Genomic DNA, 26,019 nt, shown 5'->3' with positions numbered 1-26,019 from the left:
TGTAGGAAAAACCAAAAAGGGGATGGAGAAGAATGTGTGATTATCAAAGTCTCCTTGGGTCTGGATCACGTATTATTCAGTTTTTGTAACTGAATTATATACCCAATTTGGAGGTAGTTTGCTACAGCATCATCTGTACCTGTTGGTCTATGTGCTGTGGACTTACTGCACAGTTAGTTGAGATTCTGCCAGAGGCCACATCTACACTGCCAATGAATCCCCTTTGTTGTGATGTTGGTCCACCACATTAATTCAGTTTTCAGTGTCTCTGTGCACTGCAGTGCAAGCCTCTTTGTGTGACAGAGGTGTTGCTAAAAGGAGGTCAGAGTACTTGGGAGGAGATTCTAATGCACATATGAAGCATGGTTTTGCTATAAAATTTTAGAGATAATCAGAAGCAACACTTGCAAGGCAAGACTCTTTCCTCCAAGCACAACGCTATCTTTACTTCTTTGATAACTTAGTGTGGCTGCTTGATCCAGCCAGAACAAAACACATTAAAGTCTCACTGATTTCATTTGATGGTTAAAAACAGAGAATCAGAGTTGGAGGGAGCTTTTAAAGCCATTTAGTGCAATGCCCTGCTTGAAGCTGACACATCTTCTCGAAAGCATCTCCAAAAGGCACCTGTAGGGCCTCTGCTTGAAGACCTCCAGCAAGGAAGACTCCACTGCTTCCCTCAGTAATCAATGCCACTGTTGAACTGTTCTTACTTTCATTAATACATATCACAAAATATTAATAAGATTTGTAATCCCACCTCCCCTCCCCAGAATGTCACTATTCTCATTGAAACTTCTGCTGATGTTTCATCTGAGCAATACCCTCCAAATTTCCGCTACAAAAACATACCCTATTTGAAGCTTCCAAGAGCAGCAACATTAATCATTATAATATTTTAAGTAACCTTTTCAGCGTGAAAGTTGCTTCAATGTAAACACATGTTGTCCATCCTTACAAAAACACTGTGAAGAAGGTCCTTTATTTTCAGTTTAGATTTTGAGGAACTGGGGTAGAGAGAAAGGATGGGTTCAGATGGACAGCTGAATTAGTGAAGCCAGCCAGAACAGCTTGTGCAAATGCTGTCTCAAGCAAGAGCACAGCATATTATCCTCTTTGGCTAGGGTCACCAGATACAAACAGGGACAGAGTGCCTATACCTTTAACCATTGTATAGAAGAGGGCATTTTAGCAGATGCAGCTCAACATGGAAGGGCTTAAAAAGATCAGTAGAAGTTTCAATTAGAATAGTGACATTCTGGGGAGGGGCAGTTGGATGACAAATCTAGAGGTGATTGTTTCCAGTGAGTAAGATAGGATTACGACAAACTAAACCGTATGGAACACAATGGGCTTACTTCTGAGTAAAATAAGTAACAACGTTTTCAAACACCTCCTATCACTTGATGCAACTCAAGCCAAACATCTAAACTGTTGTCACTGAAAAGAACTCTGAGTTGATTCCTTTGCATAATAAATCTGTGAGCACAGATTCAACAACTGGATACAAGTAAGTGCAAGAGTGGTGAAAACAGCTCATGATCCAGAACAAGAATAGTAGGAAGGGGCAACACGAGAAAGGCCAGGCCTGCTCAGCCTGCTATCTCACAGGGTTGTTGTGAAGACAAAAGAGGTAGGGGGAAATGGGGGGACGACGACAGGCGAATCTGATCTCAGGAGAGGTGGTGGGTTCCCAATCTCATGCTTTATTTTTGGGGTCGTGGTCTGAGAAAGGTTGAAGGCCACTGCTGTTTTCTATACCCACTCAGTCACTGCCAAAATGTACACTCCCTACTTGAAAGGTTTAGCACAATACTACTTGCTGCAATCTTGTGCCTAAAAGAGAACTTTTTCAATGGCTTACATTGAGCCAGTCAACTCAATCCAGAACTGATTTAATGTTGCAGTGTAACAATCCTATGGGATGGCATATCATGCACTTCTAAGATTTAATACAGAATTTTACTATAAATTAACCATTATGCTGCAAGTCTTTTTTTCAATGGACTTTAAAAAGGGCAATCAAACTTAGGCCCAAATCCTAACCAACTTTCCAGTACGGGCATAACTGTGCCAATGGGGCATGTGCTGCATCCTGGTGGCAGTCACAGAGACCTCCTCTACGTAAGGGAATGTTTATTCCCTTACCTTGGAGCTGCACTGCCCTTATGTCGATACTGGAAAGTGGGTTAGGACTGCACCCTTAGATTCTAACAGATGCCAACAGCCAATAGAATCCTACTCAAGTTCTGTAACATCCACAGCCCAGAGAAATATTTGTTCTTCTTTTGAACTCTCTCACAGTTTATAGTCTCTACAGTCTTGGTTTGTGGAGTCAGTCTTAGGAGTGGATGTGAGCCAAGGTTCCTCTGTTGATCTCCAGTTTCCTTTAAGCACAGCAACCCAAGCCCTATAGAGGTTGTTGTCTGAAGAGTAATAATACTCCCTTGGCGCTGCCTCCTGGTCAGAAAGTTTAGGGGATGACAGGGCACTGTAATGCCTGGGTAAGCAACGGGCAGGACTGCTTTGAGAGCAGCCATTTGTGTTCACTGCCAATACTGAACTCACATTACCTGAAGTGAGCAGAAATTGTCCTCCTTTCCCTAACTGGTTGTCTTGTCTTGCTTGGCTGTTTCTTGAAGGTTCTGTGAGCATGTTGGTGACACATGTTGCTGCCACTTTGCCACCTGTGTCTGGAGAAGCACCTGCTTCTGCGCTGGCAGTGAAGTACATGGTGGAACTGGTGCATACTTGCATTAGTTGCTCTCCTTCTCTGCAAATGACAACAGGTGTGCCTTTTTGTTTGTCAGGACAGCATTCATGTCTGCTCACCAAGTCAATGCCAGCTGATGTGACTTGCTGGATTGAGTTGTTCTCTTCTGCAAGAAATCTGTGACCTAGCACTCTGGATTTAGGACTGACAGATAATCTCTCCTTTGTAGAAAAGATCAGTTTTCTTCTGGGGTCAAGCCTGGCAATGGACTGATTGTGCTTCACTGATGCTACAGGAAAAAAGTCTCCAATATCACCTTCTTCAAAACCTGTGTTTATTTTGGAGACGTCTCCAGTTTTTAAGGCCATCTTTATTAACAGCCAGTGATGATGACTTTCCCAAGAGTCTTTGTCATCATCATAATCCTCAGGTTCAACCAAAGTTGAAATGTGGGGCATTCCTACAGACTGTATGGCAGGTTCTACACATGAAGCTTCGATGTTTGACAAAACTGAAATTCTAGGAGTCCCGACAGGCTGGTTTGTGGATTGGAAGGAAAAATTATCATTGTTGTCCTTAGATACCACACTGCATGATCTTTTCAGGAAATTCTGCCTGATTTGGGTGGATTTAGGGTGCAGGAAGATATAGTAAATAACTAGAGCTGCGGAGCCTGAAGATGAAAAGATACAAAGGTTTATTAGTATCTCACTATGAGACAACACAATAAAAAAGACAGATGTTGTGGATGTTCTAATACTAGTTGTTTTAGTTCAAACAGCTATGCCACAATGACAGTGGCATTGCTGGTGTGTTTCTTCCCACAGGTGGGTGTCTCTCCCTGCTGCATGGCACTTCCCCTACTTACCATGCCAAGCTGCAGGTGCTGCTGGCAGTGGCAGGCCTGGGCCCTCCAATGCATGGCACACAGGTAGAAAGTGCAGAACTCCCCAACTAGTTTGGTAGTGATGTGATGATGTCAACGCATCATTGAGCCACTGCCAATTGCCTCTGGGGGTGCTGCGATTTGTGGCCAATCCAGCAGTGCAAGGGCAGGCAGAAGGGCCCTTTGGCCACCAAACATAGCACTAAACTCCACCTAGCAGGGGCTTGGGTGGTGCACTCGTCAACTCCCTCCCCAGGACGTGGCACCCAGGGCAGCCTGCCTCACTCACCCCCCCCAGCAATGCCGCTGTATAATGAAACTCCAAAAATGAAGAAACAGCTTCTTTGCAAAGTTAACTTGTGAGCCAATTCACATAGTTTTTGTGCTTATGGCGCGCACACTTTGGCTGCAGTCCTATGAGTCCCATTAAACTTAGTGAGGCTTAATTCTGAGTAGGCATGCATAGGACTGCATTGCTTTCAGTCTGAACTCAAATTGTGCTTGTGGGAAGCTAGCTGTATGTGAGCAGTTTGGAGCCTAAAACTCAGAAGAAGCAGCTCCAAGTCCTCATAATGAGGTTCTCAAGAGGCTAAGTTAGGGCTCCTGAGGTTCTAAAAGCTGTGGAGAGGCACAATTCCATAGGCTGGGAAATGGAGCATTTGGTACAGCTTGTAGCTGCTGCTGTCACAGGAGTTTCCTGAAAAGAATGAACCAACCCCAAGATAGGTCTTTCATTGATAAGTGACGCAGAGAGGAATTCTGCCATTATCCTCAGGAGGTTGCAGGGAACGTTGCCACCAGCACCGTACAGGCCAAGTGTCCACTCAGCAACAATGGGCTTGTGCAGGGCTGGCTGCAACATCCTGCTTCTTCTGCCCCCTTGTGGTGCCTGAGGATAACGGCAGGAAGTCTCTTCCCTCTTTGATCATAGCACAGTGGCCAGCAGCCATACAGCAGGTAGAGGTGGGAAGCAGGTGGACAACAGGTCCAGAGAGGGACAGGCAAGAAGAGACTTTCTTGTGCCTCACCAGAATATTAAAAGGTACAGGATGATTCTCCAGCATCCAACCTTAACAGAAGGTGTAATAAAGGATAGGGCCTATTCTATGGTAGCATCAAGGCAGACTCTGCCAAAAGAAGTCACCTGCCCCTACCGCGGCTCACTTTTTGATGACTTTTATAGATGTGATTCTTTGAGTTTATTTTCTTTCTTCTCCTGCGTGTTAATTTTCAGAATTTTAACTTATAGCAACTGTTACCCTGCACATGCTTGATCTTGGAAGCTAAGCAGGGTCAGGCCTGGTTAGTACTTGGATTGGAGACCAGGATTGGGAATACCAGGTGCTGTAGGATTATACCATAGTCTTTCGAGACTGAAGGTTGCCAACCAATGTATTGTTTATATTTTAGCTTATTGTTTTCGAATCTGTATTTTTTTGGAATAAACTACTTTGAAGGACAGCAATTTCAAAAATAATGAGTCCATACTCTTGTTCCTGGTTCAATTATTATATATACACAAACTTGTGGGAATAAAATTGGGGAACCACAGCAACATGCCCTACCAACAAAGAATCCAGACATGACAGCTCCTATAATCCAGAGGCTGCCCTGCAGGTTCCCATGCAGTAAGTCCACTGCCATCAATAACAGAAGGATGTTTTCTGAAAGCATGACCTATGGGAGAGTGGAGAGTTAGGTACCGCTGAAATGTGCACATCATACTGTAGTTGTGAACGTCAAGAAAACATAAGCCGCAACTGGATTAGTTTGGTCCTATGTTTTTTAAAACTTAAACATCAGCGATTGGGGAAGGGCGTTTGTACAATAAGAATTGATTTATGTAACCCTTTCTCCTGCTGTCACAGTCCTGACAAAAACCATTCCTGCGGCCGCTTCAGGAGGGAGGTTCTTTTAGATCACAACTCGAAGGAATTAAATATCCCTTTTCTCTGGTTCCAGTCCTAACCCCCACTGCTGGAATTTAAGTTTAAAACACACATAACACCACCAAAGTACACATTTTTACACATGTAGTACATAACGTAAGAAGAGCCCCACCGGATCAGGCCAAAGGCCCATCTAGTCCAGCTGCCTGTATCTCACAGTGGCCCACCAAATGCCTCAAGGAGCACACAAGACAACAACCTGTGTCCTGGTGTCTTCCCCTGCATCTGGCAATCTGAGGTAGCCTACCTCTAAAACCAGGACTTGTAACCCATGATGAACTTTTCCTCAGAAATTTGCCCAATTCCCTCTTAAAGGCATCTAAGCAAGATGCCATCACTACTTCCTGTGGCAAGGAGTTCCACAGACTAATTACATGCTGGGTAAAGAAATATTTTCTTTCTTCTGTCCTAACTCTCCCAGCACTCAATTTTAGTGGATGTCCCCTGGTTCTGATGTTATGTGAGAGGGCAAAGAGTGTCTATCCATTCCCTGCATAATTTTGTATGTCTCAATCATGCCCCCCTCAGGCGCCACTTTTCTAGACTGAAGAGCCCCAAACACTGTAGTCTTTCCTCATAACGGAAAACCGATTCCCCATCATTTATTTCTCAAGCTACTGCTGCTGGATCAAAATACAAGTTCATTTTAAAACAAACAACAGGAGCACTTTGTGCTCGATTTTTACTCCTATAGACCACTAGTCAAAGTTCTGTCAAGTTTGATTGGGAGTGGGAGAGAAAAGTAATGGAAAGGTAATTTTCATGGGTCAACCAAGGCCAACCCTGGTTTTGACTCCTGCCCCCGAACAATACAGAAGGCACAGCCCCCATGAAGAACACTCCCACCTTAGGAATCAAGCTATACTCCTTCCTCCAAACCCAGTTCTTGTCTTTTAGGAATGGTATACAATTAGAGTTAGAACATTTTTACTGGCCTTGCTTCTGTGCCTTCAAGAGATGAAAATATAGCAGGTGTGGTGTGTCCTACTGCTGATCTCCATGCCTTGAAAAACTTTGCCTACTACATTTCCGCATGTCAGGCTACTGTTGAAGGTACAGGAGCAGGCCAGTAGGTGGCAACCTGAGGTTTAATCAAAAGTACTTCATAAGCACTGCTGCTGAAAGAAGAGTATTGGGAAGGTGGTTGAAAAGTGTGCTAATCTAGCCTTTTAAAAAAATAATATAGTACAGGTGTAACCTAATTATCCATGGATTTTTTTATCTGTGGTTTTATCTCAACACCACAGAGAAAGGTCCTTCCTTTAAAGGAAAAAAGTTGTTTAACAATAGCCTCGTTAATGCGAGAGAGGGCAGCTGGCTGACAATCTCAATCAATCATTCTCTCTCCAGGCACTTAGAACAGTGTCACTCCAAGGCAAGCAAGGCCTTCCTTCCTTCCTTCCCCCTGATAATCACTTTGCAGAGCTCTGGGTGAAAGGAGGGGTTGGGTTGCAAGCTTGGAGTGAAGCCTTTCTAAGCACCTGGAGAGAGAATGATTGATGTCTGCCTAATGACTGTCTTACATCACCAAGGTTGTTTTTAAATCGCCTAGCAAAGGAACACTGTTTTTTAAATGGATTTGGTTTAATGTGATTTTTTGCCATCCATGTGAGTTCTGGGAATGCAACCCTTGCGAATGAGACTCAGCCTGTACACTTTTCACACTATTGTACTTCCAGTGTCTCGAACTGTGACTGTTATCAGTATTTGTTTTCCTAAGAGCCCAGTCCTATTCAACTTTCCAGGGCTGATGTAGCCATGCTAATGAGGTGCATGCTGCATCCTGTGGTGCCCCCCCCCCCCAGGGAGCAGTCATAGAGGCCTCTGAAAGGTAAGGGAATGTTTTGTTCCTTTATCTTGAGGCTGCATTGCGACTGCATTAGCACTGGAAAGTTGCATAGGATTGGGCCCTAAGTGAAAAATTAATATAGGAATGTTCATTTTAAGCCTCTTTCTCCCTGTCTTTCTGTTCCATTGTGCTGGAAAATGATCAGCAATTCCCATGTGTTCCCTGTGTCTCAGGTTCACATAGACTGGAACCACCACTGCTCAGCTCAGTAATGGGTCCCAAATTAGCTGGCTTTGAAGAAAGTTGTTATCTGTCACCAATGTTCTATGTATCCCCCTTTTCTTTAATTGCATAGTTCCTAAATTAGAAACACAATCCACAGGTTTCTGTTTCAGTTCCACTTTCTATTGTCTTCAACCAGCACGTGAATGAAATACAAAGTAGTGTCACAGAGTGACTCAAGGCAGATACTGGCACAGCTTTCAGTCACTTGCGTTTCTGAATTCTTGCTAATAAAGTACTGTCTAAAGTCTCAGCAAGGGGTGCAGGAAAGGACAAATCTCATCCATGGTTAGAGCCATGGACAAAATTTAATGCTAGAGCACAATGACCTAACTGCAGGCAAAAAGCACATGTGTCTCCCATTTCTAATGTTATATTTTTAGAAATTCCAAAGCACAAAAGATCCTTACAGCTACAATGCAATGCTCCATCTCACGGGCACCAGAGAATACCTACAATCAATGAACATTTGATACCAAAGCCTCTCATTACCTCTGTGAATCAAAGGCAAGTTCCATTTCTAACTGCTTGGACAGGAATATACACTTATGCCCACTACCAGACGATTCACCCTGGGCAATCATTCGTGAAAGTCTGGAGTGGTTTATATATATACAGGTATTTTTTCCTACCAATTAACTGCCCTCAAGCTGTGTTTACAGAGCACACTCCATCAAAACACACCCCAGTAGTCCAACTGAGATAAGTACTCCTAGTGCTTGCTTTTCACCTGCTACATAACAAAACAAAAATATAAACAGCCAAGAAAAAAAAACACTTACTATATAAAATACAGTCACTCTACAACAGGAGGGACCATCTTTGAAGCTGATGTAGCAGAAGATGTATATAGCTCCTGCAAGGAAGTTGAATAATCTCCAGTGGCACGGATTTTGGAAGATGTCTGTCTGCTGAGCCACAGCCCAGTAGGACATCACTAGCCAGTGGGCACCTAAAGAAAGCATACAGTAAGATGGAGAAAATAGGCTCTGCAGGAAGAAAGCAGAAAACAAAACCAGACAACTGGAAAGCACCATTGGTGGATCTTAAGTGTTACAAATCAGAGGATGTGAACCAATTAAAAAGTGGCCTCTTGCAGGCTGGTCAACTTTCCTGCAATACATGTTTTATCAAGGTAACTTCTAAGAAGTATTTAACCTATATTTACATTCTTGATCTGTACACTTACAAATGCTGACAGATTTAATGCACTGACAAATGTGATTTCAATGTGTCCCTCAGTATCTGTGGGGGATCCATGTCCCGTCCCCCCGTGGATACCAAAACCGGTGAATAATTCAATCTGTGGGTCAGAGCCATCAGAGGACCTCTGGATGTGACCAGAAGTGCCTTCTGGTCACATCCGGACGTATTCTGAGGTGCTGGGAGGCCGCACATAGCCTCCCTGCATTTCAGAATGCCTGCCAGAGCCTTCTGAGGAACACTTCCAGTTATTTGCTAAACCAGAAGTGTATCTCAGAAGGCTCCGGCAGGCCTTCTGAAGTAGGGGAGCTTGCTCGTGTACTCCCCGCACCTCAGAATGCCTCTCTCCTAACATGACTGGAAGACTTTTCCTGTTGTGTACGGGAGGTACTCCGAGGCCCTCCTGACCTGTATAGGGTCAAATCTTTGGGACCTGAACCTGTGGATAAGGGGATGCTAACCTGCACTTCCGTGGAAATGTAGAAACCTCTGCAACCAATTGGGGAATTTGGTAAGGGAAAGTCAAGATATAAATTTTTAAATACATGAATGAATGAATGAAATAAAATTACCCTTTTTAATCAGTTTGTAAAAACACACAAAGTGAAACAAAAGCAAAAAATTATCAGCTACAAGATGACAGGAGCAAGCTCACAACTTCTTTGAAAAATTCCATTAAGACCGAGACATTGTTAAAACAAGTATTTCCTCCTCATTTCTATGGCAAAAACAGAAGCTGAAGGCAGTTGTATGCCACTTGATACACCACTTCTGGGCTTAATGAAGCCACAGGATGGTTTTGCCTCCAAACTGGAAAACTAGGTTTGAGTAAGTCCTTTAAAGCAGAATCTCAAGCCAGGATCAAGCTGTGATTTGTTATCCTCATTTAGAAAGCTTACTCAAACCACAATTTTCCTGTTCAGATGCAACAGAATACTATGACTTAAACACAGAAGGAATATATTCGACTGCACACACAAAGGAAGGCAGGAGAGCAGGGGGGAAAGGGGTATGCGTGCAAACTGTGGTTTGGAGGTTTGTCTGAAAGCAGCCATTGTTAAAAGTTACCATTCAGTGCAATGTTTAAGGGAATTAATACAATTGTTTTACTTCAAGTTAAATAACATGTATAATTTGGCAAAAAGTACCAGACCTGCTAAAATTCAACATATCTTTTGTTCTGAGTAGATATTTTAAAATACGTGCCCATCACCTGACACCAGTTGACTAATCAACTGACCAGTCAAATGCCCCATCCAAAAGTGATTTGAGCAAATGGTATGCTGAGACCACTGCCCGCTATGCTGCTTCAGCATCCTTCTAGGCTTTGCCTTTCTGTTGCCTTTTTGTCTCCCGCATTTACTGAAAATCTAATTTTTCTGGTTCCTGCTTAATCATACAAAGTCCTATGCAGCAAGACCCAGGATGAGTTTTAGGTGCTACTGTGCTCAAATTAAAATAGCAAGAGTCTGAGCCAAACAACGAATTTAAAGGAAAATCATACCCATAATGCATTGCTATTCAAACTGGGATGTTGTGATGCCCCAGCCTGAGGGCCCTGGTCCCTGCCCCTTTAAGGGGCAGGGGCAGCCTAGAGGCGGGGGGGGGAAGGCAGTGGCGCGATCCCCAGGATTGCGCCACTCAGGGGGGCTGCAGGGGGCTCCATTTCCGCTTTAGCGGGGGCAGGGCGCGATCGCTCCACATCCACTTTCCCTGCTGTGGGGAGTCCTGCCAGAAGTCGCGCCAGGCTCCCCGCACCCCAGGGAGGCTGCAGGCTTGGGTAAGTGCACCCAAGCCCCTGCAGCCCCCTGAGCGGCGCGATCCTGGGGATCGCGCTGCTGCCTTCCCCCCACCCCTGCAAGGACTTACTGGCTCTCACTCCCAGAGAGTTTGAGAACCACTGCCATAGTGGGTTTTGTCGGGCAAGAGCACAGGAGAGCATGTGCCCAACCCATGTTTATTGGAATACTGATCTTACCTGCCACAACAAAAACCCAAAGATGATACATTCTGGCAAAAAGAACCAATGTCACGACCCTGGTTCCTATCATTCCTGTCCTCTGTAACCAGTGACAAAGCAGGGCAGCTCCAGACATGGAGAGATGACCTGGCTTTAAAAGGCACATACAGTAGCTGTAGCAGACCAAAGCCCAGGAGAGGGACATGAGGCCAATGGCAGCACTCAGGCCTAGAAGGAGAGAGAAACAAACAGCATCAGATGAGCTTCTTTTATACAGCAGTTGACAAGCTATTGCTATAGTTAGTACTCGGAGTTATTTTGAGAGTACTGTATTTTAAATAGAATAAAACAATGTGGAATAATCTCCCTCTTGTATTTCACACTGCACTCCTTCACTGGCAGCCTTTCAAGAATGACACAGAGCACATGCCCTCCAGTAGGCACTTGGTCTTTTGGAGACACATGTTGTTATACTGCACAGTGACACTGTTTATATTGTGTCCTGATTTTAATCTATTGTCATTTTCTATTGTCTTGTGTTTTTACACAATGCAACCTGTCTTGGGCGGAGAAAAAGCAGCTAATCAGTGATTTCAATAGAGTGCAAAGTTTAATAACAGTACAATGGCTGCAATTCTATGTACCTGGAAGCAAGTACCACTCAACTCAGAAAACATGCATAGGACTGGCCTGAATTCATAATTACTTCCAACTGTGGATCAGTACACCATTTGAAAAGATGACACTCACCTAGGACAAGGCCTTTCGCTTCCATCACAACACAAGCATACACCTGTAAGAGGACATTAGGCAGTGACTGCAACAGGGCTTCCAGGAGCCTCAGGATGGCCAGTTCTCCCAGCTGCATACAAAGCTCTCTTGTGACGGAGGTTTTTCTTGCTTTTAGAGATGACCACAGAACATCAAAACATCTGAGAGAAAGAGAGAAATCTAGACAGAGACACACAATGCTACAGAGCACCTACAGCAGTGAATTTCCCAGTCTGCTGCCATAAGAGCCCCAATGGCAGTGCAACTGTCGCACTGACGTCATGCACAACAGAGTCACTGGCGAAAACAGTAGGATACTTCATGAATTCGCCACACGCAGACCCCACCTATGTTGTAGCAGGTAAGGTGCCAACAGCGGCACGGTTCAGGGGCTGGATGGGGTGGATCCTGGCGGCAGCAGTATGCACCAGAATCCTATCCCCGTTCTTCCAGCCCAATGCACCCCTGCCTCTCATTGGATTTATGAGCCGCCTTTGGGGAGGAGGGCGGGGTATAAATAAAGTTATTATTATTATTATTTATTATTTATGCCAGTAAAATAGTCAGCAAAGGAGACCCACTGATGGCCAGGTGGCCTACAGTGGTGGGAGGGGGAAACCATACTGCTGGGGGAGGTAAGAAATTTTTCTTACCTCCCCCAGCAGTATGGTCTCCCCCTCCCACCACTGCATGCTCTGTCAGCATGGCTGCATGACAGAAGAAGGAGTGGGATAGGATCGGGCTCACAGACTTGCAGATAAGCTCCAGACATTTAAAGCTGCAGGTATGGAAACCTACCCAAGTATCAAAGCATTGCAAGCAGCAAAACATATTGCCAGGAAGCAGTGTTTTCAGAACTTTGTAATGAGACCTGCCATAGTCATTTTCATTAGCATCCAGAATCTGTCTTCTGTCCTACTCCTTGTCACCACCATTTAACTATATGCATCATGTTGACACCACCATCTCTCCCTATAGTGGAGGGAACATAATACTGCCAGGCTTCAACTATGGCAGTAAAGCAGGTTTGGGCCACAGGGATTACCTCCTCTTCTTGGTCTCACTGGGAATGTTTAGATACTAACTTTTCTTAGTACAGTACCAATTATGTATTGCACATACACTGCAAGGAAGTGCTTAGTGGCGACTCCCTCACTCCACCTCCACCCATATAGAACTAAAACGCCCTTTTTGTAAAATCACACCAAAATGTTGCTGAAAAAGTCTTCTTCCAGGACCTCTGGCTCTGCACAGCCCAGTGTCTGTTTGGACAGTACTCATCCTTGACACTTCTGCATGGTGGCACATGGCCAACAGGTCCAGCCCTATATTCCCTCTAAGTCAGGGCTGTACAAACCCAGGACTGGGGCCTGTTCCAGCGTTTGCACAGATCTGTCCGCTCAGTGAGTGGACCTTTCAGTTCCACTCGGGTGCTGCATGACGTCCTCCTCTTTCAGAGGACAGGGATGCTCCAGCAGTTGCGTCTGCTCAGACGTCCTGTCGCGTGGCTTTCTGGGGTGCTGGGCAGATGACGTGACTGCCCAGAGTGTCCCTGTCCTCTGAAAGAGGTGGACGTTGTGTGGGGCCTGAGCAGAATGCTCAAATGTGGTCCAGATGGGGACCACTTTCCAGGCACGCAGCGGGTGCAACTTTGAGCGCTGCTGCTCTAAGTGGTCCGTACTTGTGTGTGAATTCTTGCTTCAGCTGTGTGGAGCATGACGGGATCATGATTACATCTCCGGACACTCACGATGACATGACTGCTGAACTTCCAGGTGGTGAAACTCTGTGCTGTATGGAGCTTGGCTCAGAAGCACACAGCCATTCACCTTCCAGGGAACATTGGTCCAGATGGAAGATCAGGGAGCTCTCACATTAAATAAACACTATACCATTGTACTTATCAAACTCTCTTAGCATCAGCTGAACTATGGGTCAAGTCTGTTTTACCTCTTCCAAACTCCAAGCTGCAGCATATGGATTAGCATCAGAGACCAGCAAGATTTGTGTCCATTTGCCTGAAACCAAAGGAAGCTGAAGGCCTGTGCTAGATAGCCAGGAAGCAACAAGGCCAGGGTCACCCAGAAATACAGTAGCTGGCTACTGAGAAAGTAATAAAGCATAGCGCAGAAGCCTGAAAAAGGAGGAAAATACCATGAGGAAAGACAAGCATAGAACTGACATTCCACCTCTGCCTACCTCATCATCAATGTCAGCCTGCCCAGACTATATTAACACCAAATTACCTGTTAGCACAGTAGCAGGTTTTAGCACAAAACTGGTCAAAACTGTAAGACGGGTAGTGAGACTTTATTACATTGCCCCCACTGCAGGTGTGATCAGGGTTCCCATGCCCTAATTTAAAGAGAAATGAAAGTTTCTACTGGCTTTTAAATTCACGGCCTCCTCACTCCCCTCTCCCATGACATTTTTATTTTAAAACAGAAAACTTTGGACCAAAACATAAAATGAACATAAAATAAAACAGGAAATGTGAAGTTCTGGCCAAAACTATCTGCCCACAATCCAGCAACTTAGGTGCACATCTAATTTGACCAATTGTATGCATGACTCTTCAGAAGCTACTCCTACTGAGCTCAATAATACTTACACACCCAGGAAAACATGACTAGTAATACCTCCTATAACACAATGGATATGTTCCTGGAAAACAAAGCAGTAATTTTGTTTGTCCGAATGCAGATGTGCTCACAGTATTGTACTTGAGTCACAGCCTGCTAGGTACAGCAAATCCTCTCTTAAAGTTGTTTCATTCGACATTATTTCATTTTAAAGTTGGTCAGCGGTTCTCATCCTCCAACCTCCACAACCTCTATGGCTGCACATTGTAGGGCTACAAGAAGTCCCTTCTGGGTCATGCTGGGCCCACAATCCACTTCCTTGGCCTTGCTGCACCCCAGAATGCCTTGTGGTAGTTTCCACAGGGCATTCTGGGACACAACAATACTTCATGGTGTGATAGGAAAGCACTCAATGAGCCCGCCACTTAAGTGTTATTGAGCCTATCTATGGAAAAATGAATTTTGTTACAAGTTACTTCACTTAGGGTGCAATCCTAAAACAATTTTCCAGCACTGACCTAGCCACAGTGCAGCCCCAAGGTAAGGTAACAAACATTCCCTTACCTTGAGGAGGCCTCAGTGCATGGATTCAGTGCATGACATACTGGCACAGCTATGTCAGTGCTAGAAAGCTGGTTAGGATTGCACCCTTAAGGCTGCAGTTTCCAAAAACCTATTAACAACTTTAAGTGAGGACTTGCTGTAACTGACCACCACTGTCCATGACAGAGGTGGAAGATGACAGGACTCCCCAAAGCAATGGTTCTCAAACTTTAAGCACCAGGACCCTCTTTTTAGAATGAGAATTTGTCATGACTCACCAGAAGTATTGTCATGGGTGGAAGTGACATCATCAAGCAGGAAAACTTTTAACAGTTCAAGGCTGCAATCCTACCCACACTTATGCAGGAGTGAGTCCGATTTACTATCATTGTTGAAAGCATATTCATAGCAGCCTGTTCAAAGTACAGATCTGTAACATTTCCCCAAATGTAGTCACATACCATAATAGCATGAAGTCTTTTCCCTTTCAAGAAAAAATGGGGCATTTGGTGGGGCTGCTGTGAGATACAGCAAGCTGGACTAGATGGGCCTATGGCCTGATCCAGAGGGGCTGTTCTTATGGGGACCCACCTGGAATTGTGAGAACAACCCACCCAGTGGGTCCCAACCCACAGTCTGAGAAACACTGCCCCAGAGGATAAGCCAGGTTGCACAGCAGACAGCTGTATTTTTCTGTGCTAAACATTTAAGCGGTTTTGTGAATTTTAACCATTTTCTTTTTTTTACCATACTGTAAAAATTATGTCCAGTACATATAGTGCCATAACGAAGCAGTGTTACTATAGAATTGCAACCCAAGCTTTTATCCAACCCAGGGCTTCCCTGAAAGCATGTTCCAGGTGTTCCAAGTGAGGTGTATCTGTCGCTCCCACTAATGAGTCTACTAGGGAAATCCACCTCGATCCCCACAGCAATTAGCTCTGCAATAAAAGGGTGCAGCTGAAGTCAACTTCCAGGCAGGGCGTAGCCAGAAACCAACCAAACTCTTTCTTTCTTGGCAGGCAAACGTTGAGTTGAGAACAGTTAAGAGCATTCAAGGAAGGTCAAGTTCTGCTCATGTTAGGATGGAGGAAGACACGTTGAAGCCATGCAAATATACAGAGCCAGATCCCCACGCCTAGAGCGTGAAAAAAGCCAGGGGGCACCCTTCTGTTGCGCTGCCGGGGACTGTGGCACTCAGTGGGTTAATCATTTCAAACGGAGAGGCGCGCACCGCCTAGGCAGGGTACTCGTTTGCGCTGCACTGGACTCCGCTGGCCGTTGTCCAGATGCACAGTTGAAACACGGCATCGACTTCAAGGGACTATTGAGAGCCCAATCCTCTGCATGTCTACTCTGAAGTAAGCCCCGGGGCTTACTCCCAGGACAGTGTGCTTAGGACTGCAGCCTCAGTTTCCCGCAACAGATCACCCAAACGTGGCTCAGACGCTTTGCAAGCGCGGTGCAAGCTAGACAGTGTGTCCAGCTCTGGGCACACACTGACTTGGAAGCAAGGCTCCGATCCTATCCACACTTCCCTGGGAGTAAGCCCCATTGACTTTAATGGGACTTACTTCTGAGTAGACATGCATAGGCTGGGGCTGTCAAAGCCCAATCCTATCCACACTTTCCTGGGAGTAAGCCCCATTGACTCTAATGGGACTTACTTCTGAGTAGACATGCAGAGGCTTGGGCTGTGAGTCCCCTCGGCTACCTGGAAGTTACTTCCCAGTAAACGTGCCCAGGGTTGCCAGACGTGCAGCCGCGTAAAGGCGCACCAGGTCTTGGCCTTTCCATTGGACGGGCAGAGCGCAGAGCGGCCGCGTTCTACGCCCCGTTCCGCGTTCTACTCGAGTGCCGACGTTCGACAAGGCGAGCCGGCAAGACTCACGCGCGATCTGCTCCGCCGCCAGCAGCAAGAGCGACAGCACCACCACCGTTATGGGCATATCTCTGAAAGAGGCAGCAGGCGCCGCGATCTCCGGTTGAAACCCCCGGGCTCTGCCTGCTGCTTTCTCGCCCCGCCTCTTAAGGGCACAGTCAAGGCGCTGCTTGCCTCTTTTCTGCCAAAAAAAAGACGCCATGCATGACGGGCTTACTCAGAAGTAACCCCCATTGTGTGCGGTGGGGCTTGCTCCCAAGTAAGTGTGTGCATAGGATTGCAACCAAAATCTGTTAAACCCATTTCTGCCCAGCCCGCAGGTGTACACATTTGATGCATATATGCAACGTTGGGCAGAAATGGCTTAGAGTCCAATCCTACGCATGTCTGCTCATAAGTAAGTCCCAGTCTGTCCCTGGTCTGTGGCTCATAGCCAGGGAGACAGACCAGGGACAGACTGCACTTGCTCCCAGTGTGGAAGGGATTGTCACTCCCAAATCGGCCTTTTCAGCCACGCTAGACGCTGTGCCAGAACCACCATTCAGAGCGCGATACCATAGTCTTTTGAGAATGAAGGCTGCCAACTAACTAATGGGCAGACATGGCTTAGAGTCCAATCCTATGCATGTCTGCTCAGAAGTAAATCCCATTGTAGTCAATAGGACTTGATCACAGGTAAATGTTGCTAGGATTGCAGCCTTAGGGCCCAAGCCTAACCAACTTTCCAGTGCTGGTGCTGCTGTGCCTATGGTGTATGCCAGAGATTTTCAACCTTTTCCATCTCACGGCACACTAAAATAGTCAAGACACACCACCGGGTTTTTGACAATTGACAAAGCACACCATGCTGCCAATGGGTGCTCACATCACCCACTGGCCCTGTTAATAAATAACCTTCCCAAATTCCTGTGGCACACCACAGGAACAGTGGTTGAAAATGGCTGGTGTATGCACTGCTTCCTGTGTTGGGGATGCAGTCACAGGCCTCTTCTTAAGGTACGGGAACGTTTGTTTCCTTACCCCAGGGCTGCACTGTGGTTGCACCAGTGCTGGAAAGTTGGATAGGATTGGGCTGGAAATACCTACTGAAATGTTTGGGATACCAACGGTTCCTGGGGCAGGCAGACCTCAGTGAATCCCAGGGCTAACTCCAGAAGCCTCTTTGCAGATTTTTAGTAATAATAGGTATGCATAGTAAGCAGTTCCAAGAATGTCTGACTGGTTCTCCCAGCATTCCGGCACCCACTGAGATGTGGCAAAGGAATAGATTATTGGAAGGCAGGTGAAATGGTAGGTAGCTTTCTCAAGCCATAAGATTGACCCATAAGCTGTGTAGAGAGAGAGAAAGAGAGAGGTTAAGATTCAGTGGTTCCCAAATTGTGGGTCGTGGCCTGATTTTTGGTGGGTCACCAAAGGATGATTGAAAGATCAGATAACTGATCTTGGATAGGGCGCAATTCTATCCAAGTTTCCAGCACCGGTGCAACCACAATGCAGCCCCAAGGTAAGGGAACAAATGTTCCTTTAGCTTGAGAAGGTCTCTGTGATTGCCTCCCCACCACAGGATGCAGTGCATGCCCCATTGGCTTGCTTATTTATGTGACACTCTTGAAAAGGAGGCCAAGGCCTGCCCTCTGGAAAAAAGCATACAGACACAGTTTATCCTTGGGCCAGCTATGTACCTTGTCTTGCCTTTGTGAACTTAATCAGCAACCCATCCCACACACAGTTACAAAAGGAAAGAAGTGACAGATATTTGGCATGAACATGAGAAAATGATATCCTGTTCCATTTGTGATCTTGAATTGACTCTTGAATATGCTGTTGTGATCATTTTCATGTGCTGTTGTTGTGCTGCTGGTTATGTAGTAAAGCATGGAGAGCAGGAGGAGGAAGTAACATTTAATTTTCCTAAACTTTGGACCATGACTTAACCTGGCCATGAGAAGGGCTAACTGTGGTGGGGTTTACCATGCTGCCAGTGCAATCTGATCCAGGAAGCCTGCACTGTATGCAGTGCAAGATAGGGGTCCAAAGTAGCGCAGCTGGAGGTAAGGGGAAACTCTTTCCCTTATCCCTGGGTAAGGCACCGAAGCCCCAATGGGTCTCATTGGTCTTGCGCCATCTCCGGAGGTGGCATAAGTCAGAGGAGACCGGGAAAAGTGGTTGGGATCCAGCATAACTGCCTGGTTCCAACCCCACCTCCCAGTCCCTGCATGTCCACACCCAGAACTGCCCTCCTCCTCCCTGAACATCTCTCTCCCACCGCCTGCCTGCTCACCCCAGAGTTCGGCCAATGCAACCCTCCAGGCTAGAGTCAGCGCGGAGACTGGATTCAGCCTCCCTGTTTTGGCTCAGTCAACTCTAAAGAAGGCACAAAAGTGCTTTATGACACATTTGCAATCCTCCTGGGCAATGGACTTGTACTGGCCCAAGGTGCACTCTGGATGGTACCCCCCATTTCCCAAATCAACCCATGTGATGTTAGAAAGGTTAGGGTTATAGTTGCACATTCTGAAATGATGTTGTTTCACAACCACAGAGCACAAAGGACCACAGAGCATGCGGTCCTGAGTATGCACAACTAGTGATACACATTGTATGATATAAATCCTGTAAAAGAAGCAGTAGGTCTCACCCTCCGCCTGGAGGAGAAAATGATAGTGTGCCTGTGGTTTATCTTGGGTCAGTGCTCAATCCCACAGTTTGCTTTAGTGCCAAGACTCAAACATGGAACATGTCAAAAGATTGTGCTCTTGATGGTTCAGTGCAGACCATAACCATAGGTGGTACACAAATTCTAAAGCCCAGAATGTCTGAAGTGGGAAGTTCCCTTGCATCTCTTCCAAACACAAGTTCTTATTCTAACAGGATATAAAATAGGATCACATCATCTTCAAATTGGGGACCACTGGCATATCAGTAGTGTATGCCCTGAGGCATCCGGTGGGCCACTGTGAGATACAGGAAGTTGGACTAGAATAATAGAATACTAGAGTTGGAAGAGAGCAGCTTCATTCTGAAGTGGTACAGTTCATTTTAGTTTGCCATCTGGTTACTTTAGTACCTCATTCTCTTTTAGTTTTGCTGCATGCCTAGACAAACATAGGTAGTAGCACTGGGGAGGAGGCAAAAGGGACTAGCACCCAAATAGTTCACCACTACTCTGTGGTTGAACCCATTGTGGAACCATTAACTGGAAATCAATATAAGACTAATGATGCTTACTGAAAGGTTAACTCCATCCAAACCAATAGGATTTACTTTACAGGAAATGTGTTTATGATGGGAGAATTAGTGTGAGATATGCCACTACTAGCGCAAACCTATCTTGCACTGGAACAGGCAGGCCAGGAGGCCTGCACTCTATCCAGCGCAAGATTGGGGACAGAAGTGGCTCAGCCAGAGGCAAGGGGAAACTCTTCACCTTACCCCAGGTAAGCCACCACAGCAGCCCCATTGGGTGTTCTAGGACTTGCACCACCCACTCCGCGCCACCTGCTCCGGTGACTTGCGCCACCCGCTCCGGTGACTTGCGCCACCCGCTCCGCGCTGCACGGGGAATGGGGTTGGGATCTGGCGTAACTGCTGGGTCCCAGCCCCACTCCCTGCCCCTGGGACCGCACTCCACCTGCTCCGGAATGCCTCCCTCTCACCTCCTCCCTGCCCCCCTCAGACCCCTGTGTCGGCCAAGCTCGGCCAATACCACCCTCCCTCCCCAAGTCAGTGGGGAGGCTGGAAGCAGCCTCTGCTTGCCAGCGCACATCCCTGCACTGGCCAGCCGACTCCTAAGGAGGCACAAATGTGCTTTACGGCATGCTTGCGATCCTCCTGGGGTCCCTTGTGTCAGCCTAATGGGGAATCAGGATTGAACCCTTCATCTCTCCCAGAAATCTAACATACAAGAAAAAGCTTCCCCTCCAGTTTATGCACCTTGCTTCCCTGTGTGTCACTTTGATATATTTTTTCTAGGGCTGCACTAAGGCAGTGGCCATTGCTGCATCTTAGGGCTGTGAACTACATACTGTAGTATTGGTCAGTTCTATGAATAGCCATGCACAGGATGAGGCTGTAATTGGGTTTTGTTTGATAGCACCTGTAGAGTAACAGATTTGGATAATTCTTCTTTGTTGGTTGTGACATTTGACAGTTTTTGAGAACTCTTGTTAAGAGAGATAGCACACAAATATGCCTCAGTACATGTTCATAATGATGTATAGCATTTATTTTGATAACATAACAAATTAGTTTTCCCAGGCTGGACCACTGAGGTCCAGAATCACAAGCCTTGTTTTTAGACTACTTAATTTCCTTTCTCTACTGCTGTTACCAGCAGGGTTTCTGCTGCATGTGCTTCTACTTGTCTTCAGCATCATCAACACAGCAATTTCCCATTCCGTTGTTGCATCGACCAACGTAAACTTCCACAGGATGGCAGAGTGTGCGTCGGCAAATCCCTTTCAATCTCCTACACCGTCCTGTGCCTTTGAAGAAGATGGAAAAGTTCATGATCCTTAGCAAAGTACTGCTACTATCTCCTGCGTGTACTTGCTGTGAAGAAGGTTAATATGAGGTAGTGGTTAAGCTCATAAAGACTGCAGGAAGTCCTCTGATAGGAGTGGAGGAGGCTTTAGGAGAGGCAGGAGCAGACCAATATCTTTACCAGTCTAGTTCCAACCACTTGTAGGAAGCAGTTAGCATATCAGGTGCTAGGAATATCTGTCAGCAGTCTCTTTTGGCATGTGCATATACAGGTCTGCCTCACTTAATGACGGGAATTTCAAGGGTAAGCAAACAAATACCTTACCTTTATGGTGGTGGAGCCAGTGGTGCTTATTAGGCGGCCCTAGACTCCTCTGTGGGCCCTTGAGGGCCACAGAACTGTTTGTAAGCCATTTCTGGTTTATGGAAGTAGCTCCCTGAGGCTTCTGCTCCCTAAGGGCAACAGAGTGGGTCGAAGGCCCGGCAGTTGCCTCTTGGACCTCCTAATGAGTACCACTGGCACCAACAACAGAAAAGGCAAAGAGCGGTGTGCAATCATGCTGGTAGTGATTGTGAACTCTCGGCCACAATCAGTGCAATTCTGCACCAGTCTGAGGGTCATCATTTCTTCCTATTTAAAAAAGGGGGGACAGAGACAGAACTGTTGCTCACATGTACGTGCACGAGTTCTCGACTGTATATTCAGCTTTTTTCCTTTTGTAAATGGTGTGTGTTGGGGCAGCACATGATCTGGATTGGAAACATATCGGGGACAATGTATTAAAGCTCCCCTTTCTCCTTGCCACAGTTTTGCTCCACATCTTGTCCCCTCCATGTGCTATTTTTTTTTTAACAAAAAGCACTTAATGTACCAGCTCATACATTAATCATAACATGTAGCTTGGTTTTTAGGGATGCTTCAGACTTCACACATGTCCAATATAAAAAGCTCTTTTGTGTAGAAAAAAAGCACGGAAATTATATATCTCATGTAATGGCTTACCAGCTCATTTGCACACTGGAGTAGGTAACACATGTGTACTAATCATGTTATAAGCTACATGCACAGAAGAGACTTTTACAGCCCTTAGCCTGATTGATCTGTATACAATGTTATATTAAAATGGAGCCTTAATATTCTTTAAAAAAATGTTATTAGACCTAAAGAAACGAACATGTATAGTACATCACACAGATGTACTGGCATAGCTCCCCTGCAATGTTTAGAAATTATGTTGGTGACATTTACTCAGATGACTCAGTCAAGCCCTCTGCAACAAAAGAGGCTGAGAGGAGAACTGACAAAAGCTGCATTAAAGGACATAATACAGAAGAGAAAGCAACACTTTTATAGCCCGCACTCCTTTGACACTCTTACCTGATTTGTCCATGTAGGCAGAATGGAACAGGAAAAAGAAAAGCAGAAAAAGATAAAGGAACTTCATGTTGGCTGAAGTACTTCTCAGATTAGTTGTGCACTAAAGGAAAAAGAAGTAAATATATAAGACAATCAGGGTTGGCCCAGCCAGGAGGCCACCTGAAGTCTTTGTGTGGAGTGGCATCCTTCGGGCACTCTTAGAGGGGCAGTAAATAGACAAGTCCCCAGCCTGTCTATCACCCTCTCCAGCCTGCTACTCCACTGAGCGCTTTGATCCTGATTTATCGGTCAGAAGAAACGGGGGGGGGGGGGGGAAACTATCATGGCTCCAAATTACTTCTCCCTGCTTACTTGGCACTTACGAAGCTCCAAGTAGGTGGGAAGGGTGATTTGGAGCCTCCCCACCGTTTCCCTGCATTTATGAAGAACACTCTATGCAGTCTTCCCACTCTGCCTCTCTTCTGTTTGTAATGTGCGTGTGCTTCAGGCTTCCCAGCATCCCTTGTGTGTGTTCATTTCAAACAGAAGATTTGCAGTCTAAGGTGGTTGCACGCAGCAATCTTTGTAAGTACAGGGAAGTACAGGGAAGGGGAAACGGAAATGTGCCTGCTCCTCTCATACTCAAGACTCAAGACTCAGCACTGTGGCTCCAGCACATCCCTGGTAAGTAAGGATAGTATACAAGACTGATGGAAGGTAGGATCCTAATCAGTCCTAACCTGCGCTGGTACAGAGCACTGTGTTGGTACAGCTGGTCCAAGTGACCCACAGTGTATCCAGCACAGATAAAGAGCAGGCTGGAGGTCTCTATGAGATAAGGTGATATTTTCCCTCTTACCCTGAGTAACACACCAACCTACCCAATGGAGCTACTTGGATCTGCACCAGCTAATTTCCTGGCTCAAGTCCAAGCAGACCCATGTAGGGTGTTCAGGCCCAGGAGGGAGGATGGGATAAAGCGGAGGCCTCCTCTACCGATCCAGCCTCTCTCCCAGGCCTGATTCGCCTTGTTCCTCCCTCCCACCACCCCAAAAATGCCTCCTCCCTGCCTCTGTGCTGCCCTCCCCAAGCCCTTACACCACTTTGTGCTTTTCTTACTTCCACTGGCAGCCAGGGGCTTGGATGCAGCATTGGCGGGCCAGCGCAGGCCTTCCTGCCAGCGCTTCTTACTCTAGAGCAGTGGTTTTCAACCTTTTTTGTCTCACGGCACACTGACAAGGTACTAAAATTTTCAAGGCACACCATCAGTTTTTTGACAATTGACAAGGCATACCATGCTGTTGGTGGGAGGCTCACATCCCCCAATGGCCCTATTATTAAGCGACCCTCCCTCAAACGCCCGCAGCGCACCTGACGACCATTCGCGGCACACCAGTGTGCCACGGCACAGTGGTCGGAAATGGCTGCTCTAATTAAAAATGTGCTTTATGCACTCTGGGCCAGCACAGCAGCCTATGTGCCAGCAGAGTCAGCACTTAGGATTGCACTGTGAGAGAAGGAAAAGAGGGAGAGATCACTTCAGAAGTGAGTTGTCCACACCCAAGTGTGCAGTTGTCTAGTTGTCTTCTCTGGGCTTTATTGATCTAAAAGGAATTTAGGATTTAGCACAAATCAAAAGCACAAAAGGATTTAGCACAAAATCATTCCAGAGGCCCCATTTAAAAGCAGCTGGAAGTTTCCAAGAAGTGCTATCCAAATCTGTTAAAATGAATGGGATTTTAATATTTGTTAGTGAGATGTGAATCTTTACCTGAATTGTTGCCTCTAAAACCTGTGTGAAGAATCTATACCAACAGGCGTTTTCCTGGCAATATCAAATTGGTATCTCTGTGGACAGTAGCCACAACTGGGTGGTATTTACACCACAATACCCTGTCCCTTGGTGCTGCAGCCAGCTCTGTTTGACCTCAGATGGATACAGAACAGAACCTTCACCACAGCATCCCTGTGACATCATGTGACATCATCATCAAGCTTCTCTCCTCCCATTCAGTTTGCTCATTCGCATTTAAAATACAAACTTGGGACATGTACAGATGCCAGTCCTGCTCTTTTGAAAGATTCAAGCTAATGTGTTAAATCCCCTGCCTCCTGCAACAAGATTTTATTCAGCATAATTCAATTGCATTTATTTTTAGTTAATAAGGATAGACATATCAACTCCTAGGCAATATTTTCTGCATAGACTCTTTGATGAGCAGGAAAGTCCTACTTGGAGTGCCCTCAACTTCTGAGGTCAAGCAGGTCACTACAAGGGATTGTGCAGTAGTGGGTTGTGTCCTTGTTGGACTATTAACTTTTTGAAGAAAGCTAGACCACTTTTCAGAAGCTTGTTAACCTTGTTAGGGAGACCTTTGATAAGCGTTAATGCTGGTCTTCATTTTCTCTTCATTAGTGATTGGTAACGTTTCGCTTAAAAATTGTTTCAATTTGAATAGCTTTATGCAGGCGTGCAGCTGAGGAAGGTTAGGGATTTCTCCTACGTACACGAGATGCAGAGCACAATCTTCTTGTGCCAGCCTAGGGAGGGTTGGAAACATGCTATGAAGCAGCTTACACCTCCTTGGGAGCAAGCCGCATCAGCGCATGGAGGTGCGCTGGAGCACGGAGGCTGCATCCAGTCTCCATGGTGGCTTGCGCCAGGAAGGCTGCGTTGGCTGAGCTCGGCCGATGCAGGGGTCTGGGGAGGGCAGAGAGGAGGAGGGAGACGTTCCGGGGCAGAGGATGGGCGGGCAGAGGGCGTTCCAGGGGGTGGGTGGGCGGGCAGCGTGAGGGGGGCTGGGACCCAGCTGTTATGCCGGATCCCAGCCATGTTCCACAAGCAGCGTGGACAGGCTCCATGCTGCTCCGTTCTCCTCGGACTTGTGTCACCTTCTGAGGTGGTGCGGGTCCGAGGAGACCCATTGGAGCTGTGGCGGCTTACCTGGTGGTAAGGGGAAGAGTTCCCCCTTGCCTCTGCCTGAGCCAATTCTGGCCCCAATCCTGCACTGTTTACAGGGCAGGACTCCTGGCCTGCCTGTTCCAGCACAAGAGAGGATTGCGCTGGCAGTGATGTCATCGCAGGAGCACTTAGGTGCTGCCTTTGAAACTTTTTTCAAAGGACCTGGAGAAGAAGCATCAGACTCAGCAGGCTAATTCTTATTTGGGATCATTTTTTTTTAAAATTCCTTTTTCAGTTTTTATACATCTGCTTTAAAGTACTGTAACCCACTCCAAGAGTTTAGTTAGATTTTTAAATGAAATATAATAAATTTCAAAGTAGAAATGAGTGGAAAAACACTTGAATAAAGTTGTTTACAGTTAATTTTTTTTTTTTTTTGCTGTATAGATTTAGGGGGGCATGGCTATGGGGATATGATATAGGGGCTGTCATGACAAGCGCCTGTGCTTCAAAACTTACCACTACACCACTGGTTGTAGTAATATCCAACAGAGCACATGTTCATTCAGGGCTGTGTACGTGTGCTCTTTCAAAATCCCACTGATTGACTTTTTCACAAGAAAGGGAGAGGGGAACTGAATCCAGTACCCCTCTAGTCCAGTGTTTCCCAACCTGTGTGATACTCGAGGTTGTGTCCGGTGGCACACATGGGACCCTC

General features: G+C 46.1%; 1 protein-coding gene across 1 annotated transcript; it reads right to left on the bottom strand.

The window, feature by feature from the left end:
- Nucleotides 1–992: 992 nt before the first annotated feature.
- Nucleotides 993–10,948, bottom strand: XKR5 (XK related 5). The gene is made up of 5 exons (XM_066622338.1): nucleotides 10,801–10,948; nucleotides 8,402–8,571; nucleotides 5,165–5,276; nucleotides 3,298–3,386; nucleotides 993–1,007 (listed from the first exon to the last, which is right to left on the bottom strand). The coding sequence occupies exons 1-5, from the start codon at nucleotides 10,946–10,948 to the stop codon at nucleotides 993–995; spliced, it is 534 nt and encodes a 177-aa protein (XP_066478435.1).
- Between the last annotated feature and the right edge of the window lie 15,071 nt (nucleotides 10,949–26,019).

This window comes from Tiliqua scincoides, chromosome 1 (assembly GCF_035046505.1).
Source record: "Tiliqua scincoides isolate rTilSci1 chromosome 1, rTilSci1.hap2, whole genome shotgun sequence".
In the NCBI taxonomy this organism is placed as follows: Eukaryota; Metazoa; Chordata; class Lepidosauria; order Squamata; family Scincidae; genus Tiliqua; species Tiliqua scincoides.
This window is presented reverse-complemented; position numbering and strand designations above follow the sequence as displayed.

Excerpts from the sequence above, each read along its gene's own strand:
- XKR5 (XM_066622338.1), bottom strand. The coding sequence starts at position 10,948 with ATGTGCCTTTTAAAGCCAGGTCATCTCTCCATGTCTGGAGCTGCCCTG. Across the intron at positions 8,572-10,800 it reads TTGGGTTTTTGTTGTGGCAG|GTGCCCACTGGCTAGTGATG; the intron begins GTAAGATCAGTA and ends TGCTTTCTTTAG. Across the intron at positions 3,387-5,164 it reads CATGTCTGGATTCTTTGTTG|GCTCCGCAGCTCTAGTTATT; the intron begins GTAGGGCATGTT and ends TTTCATCTTCAG.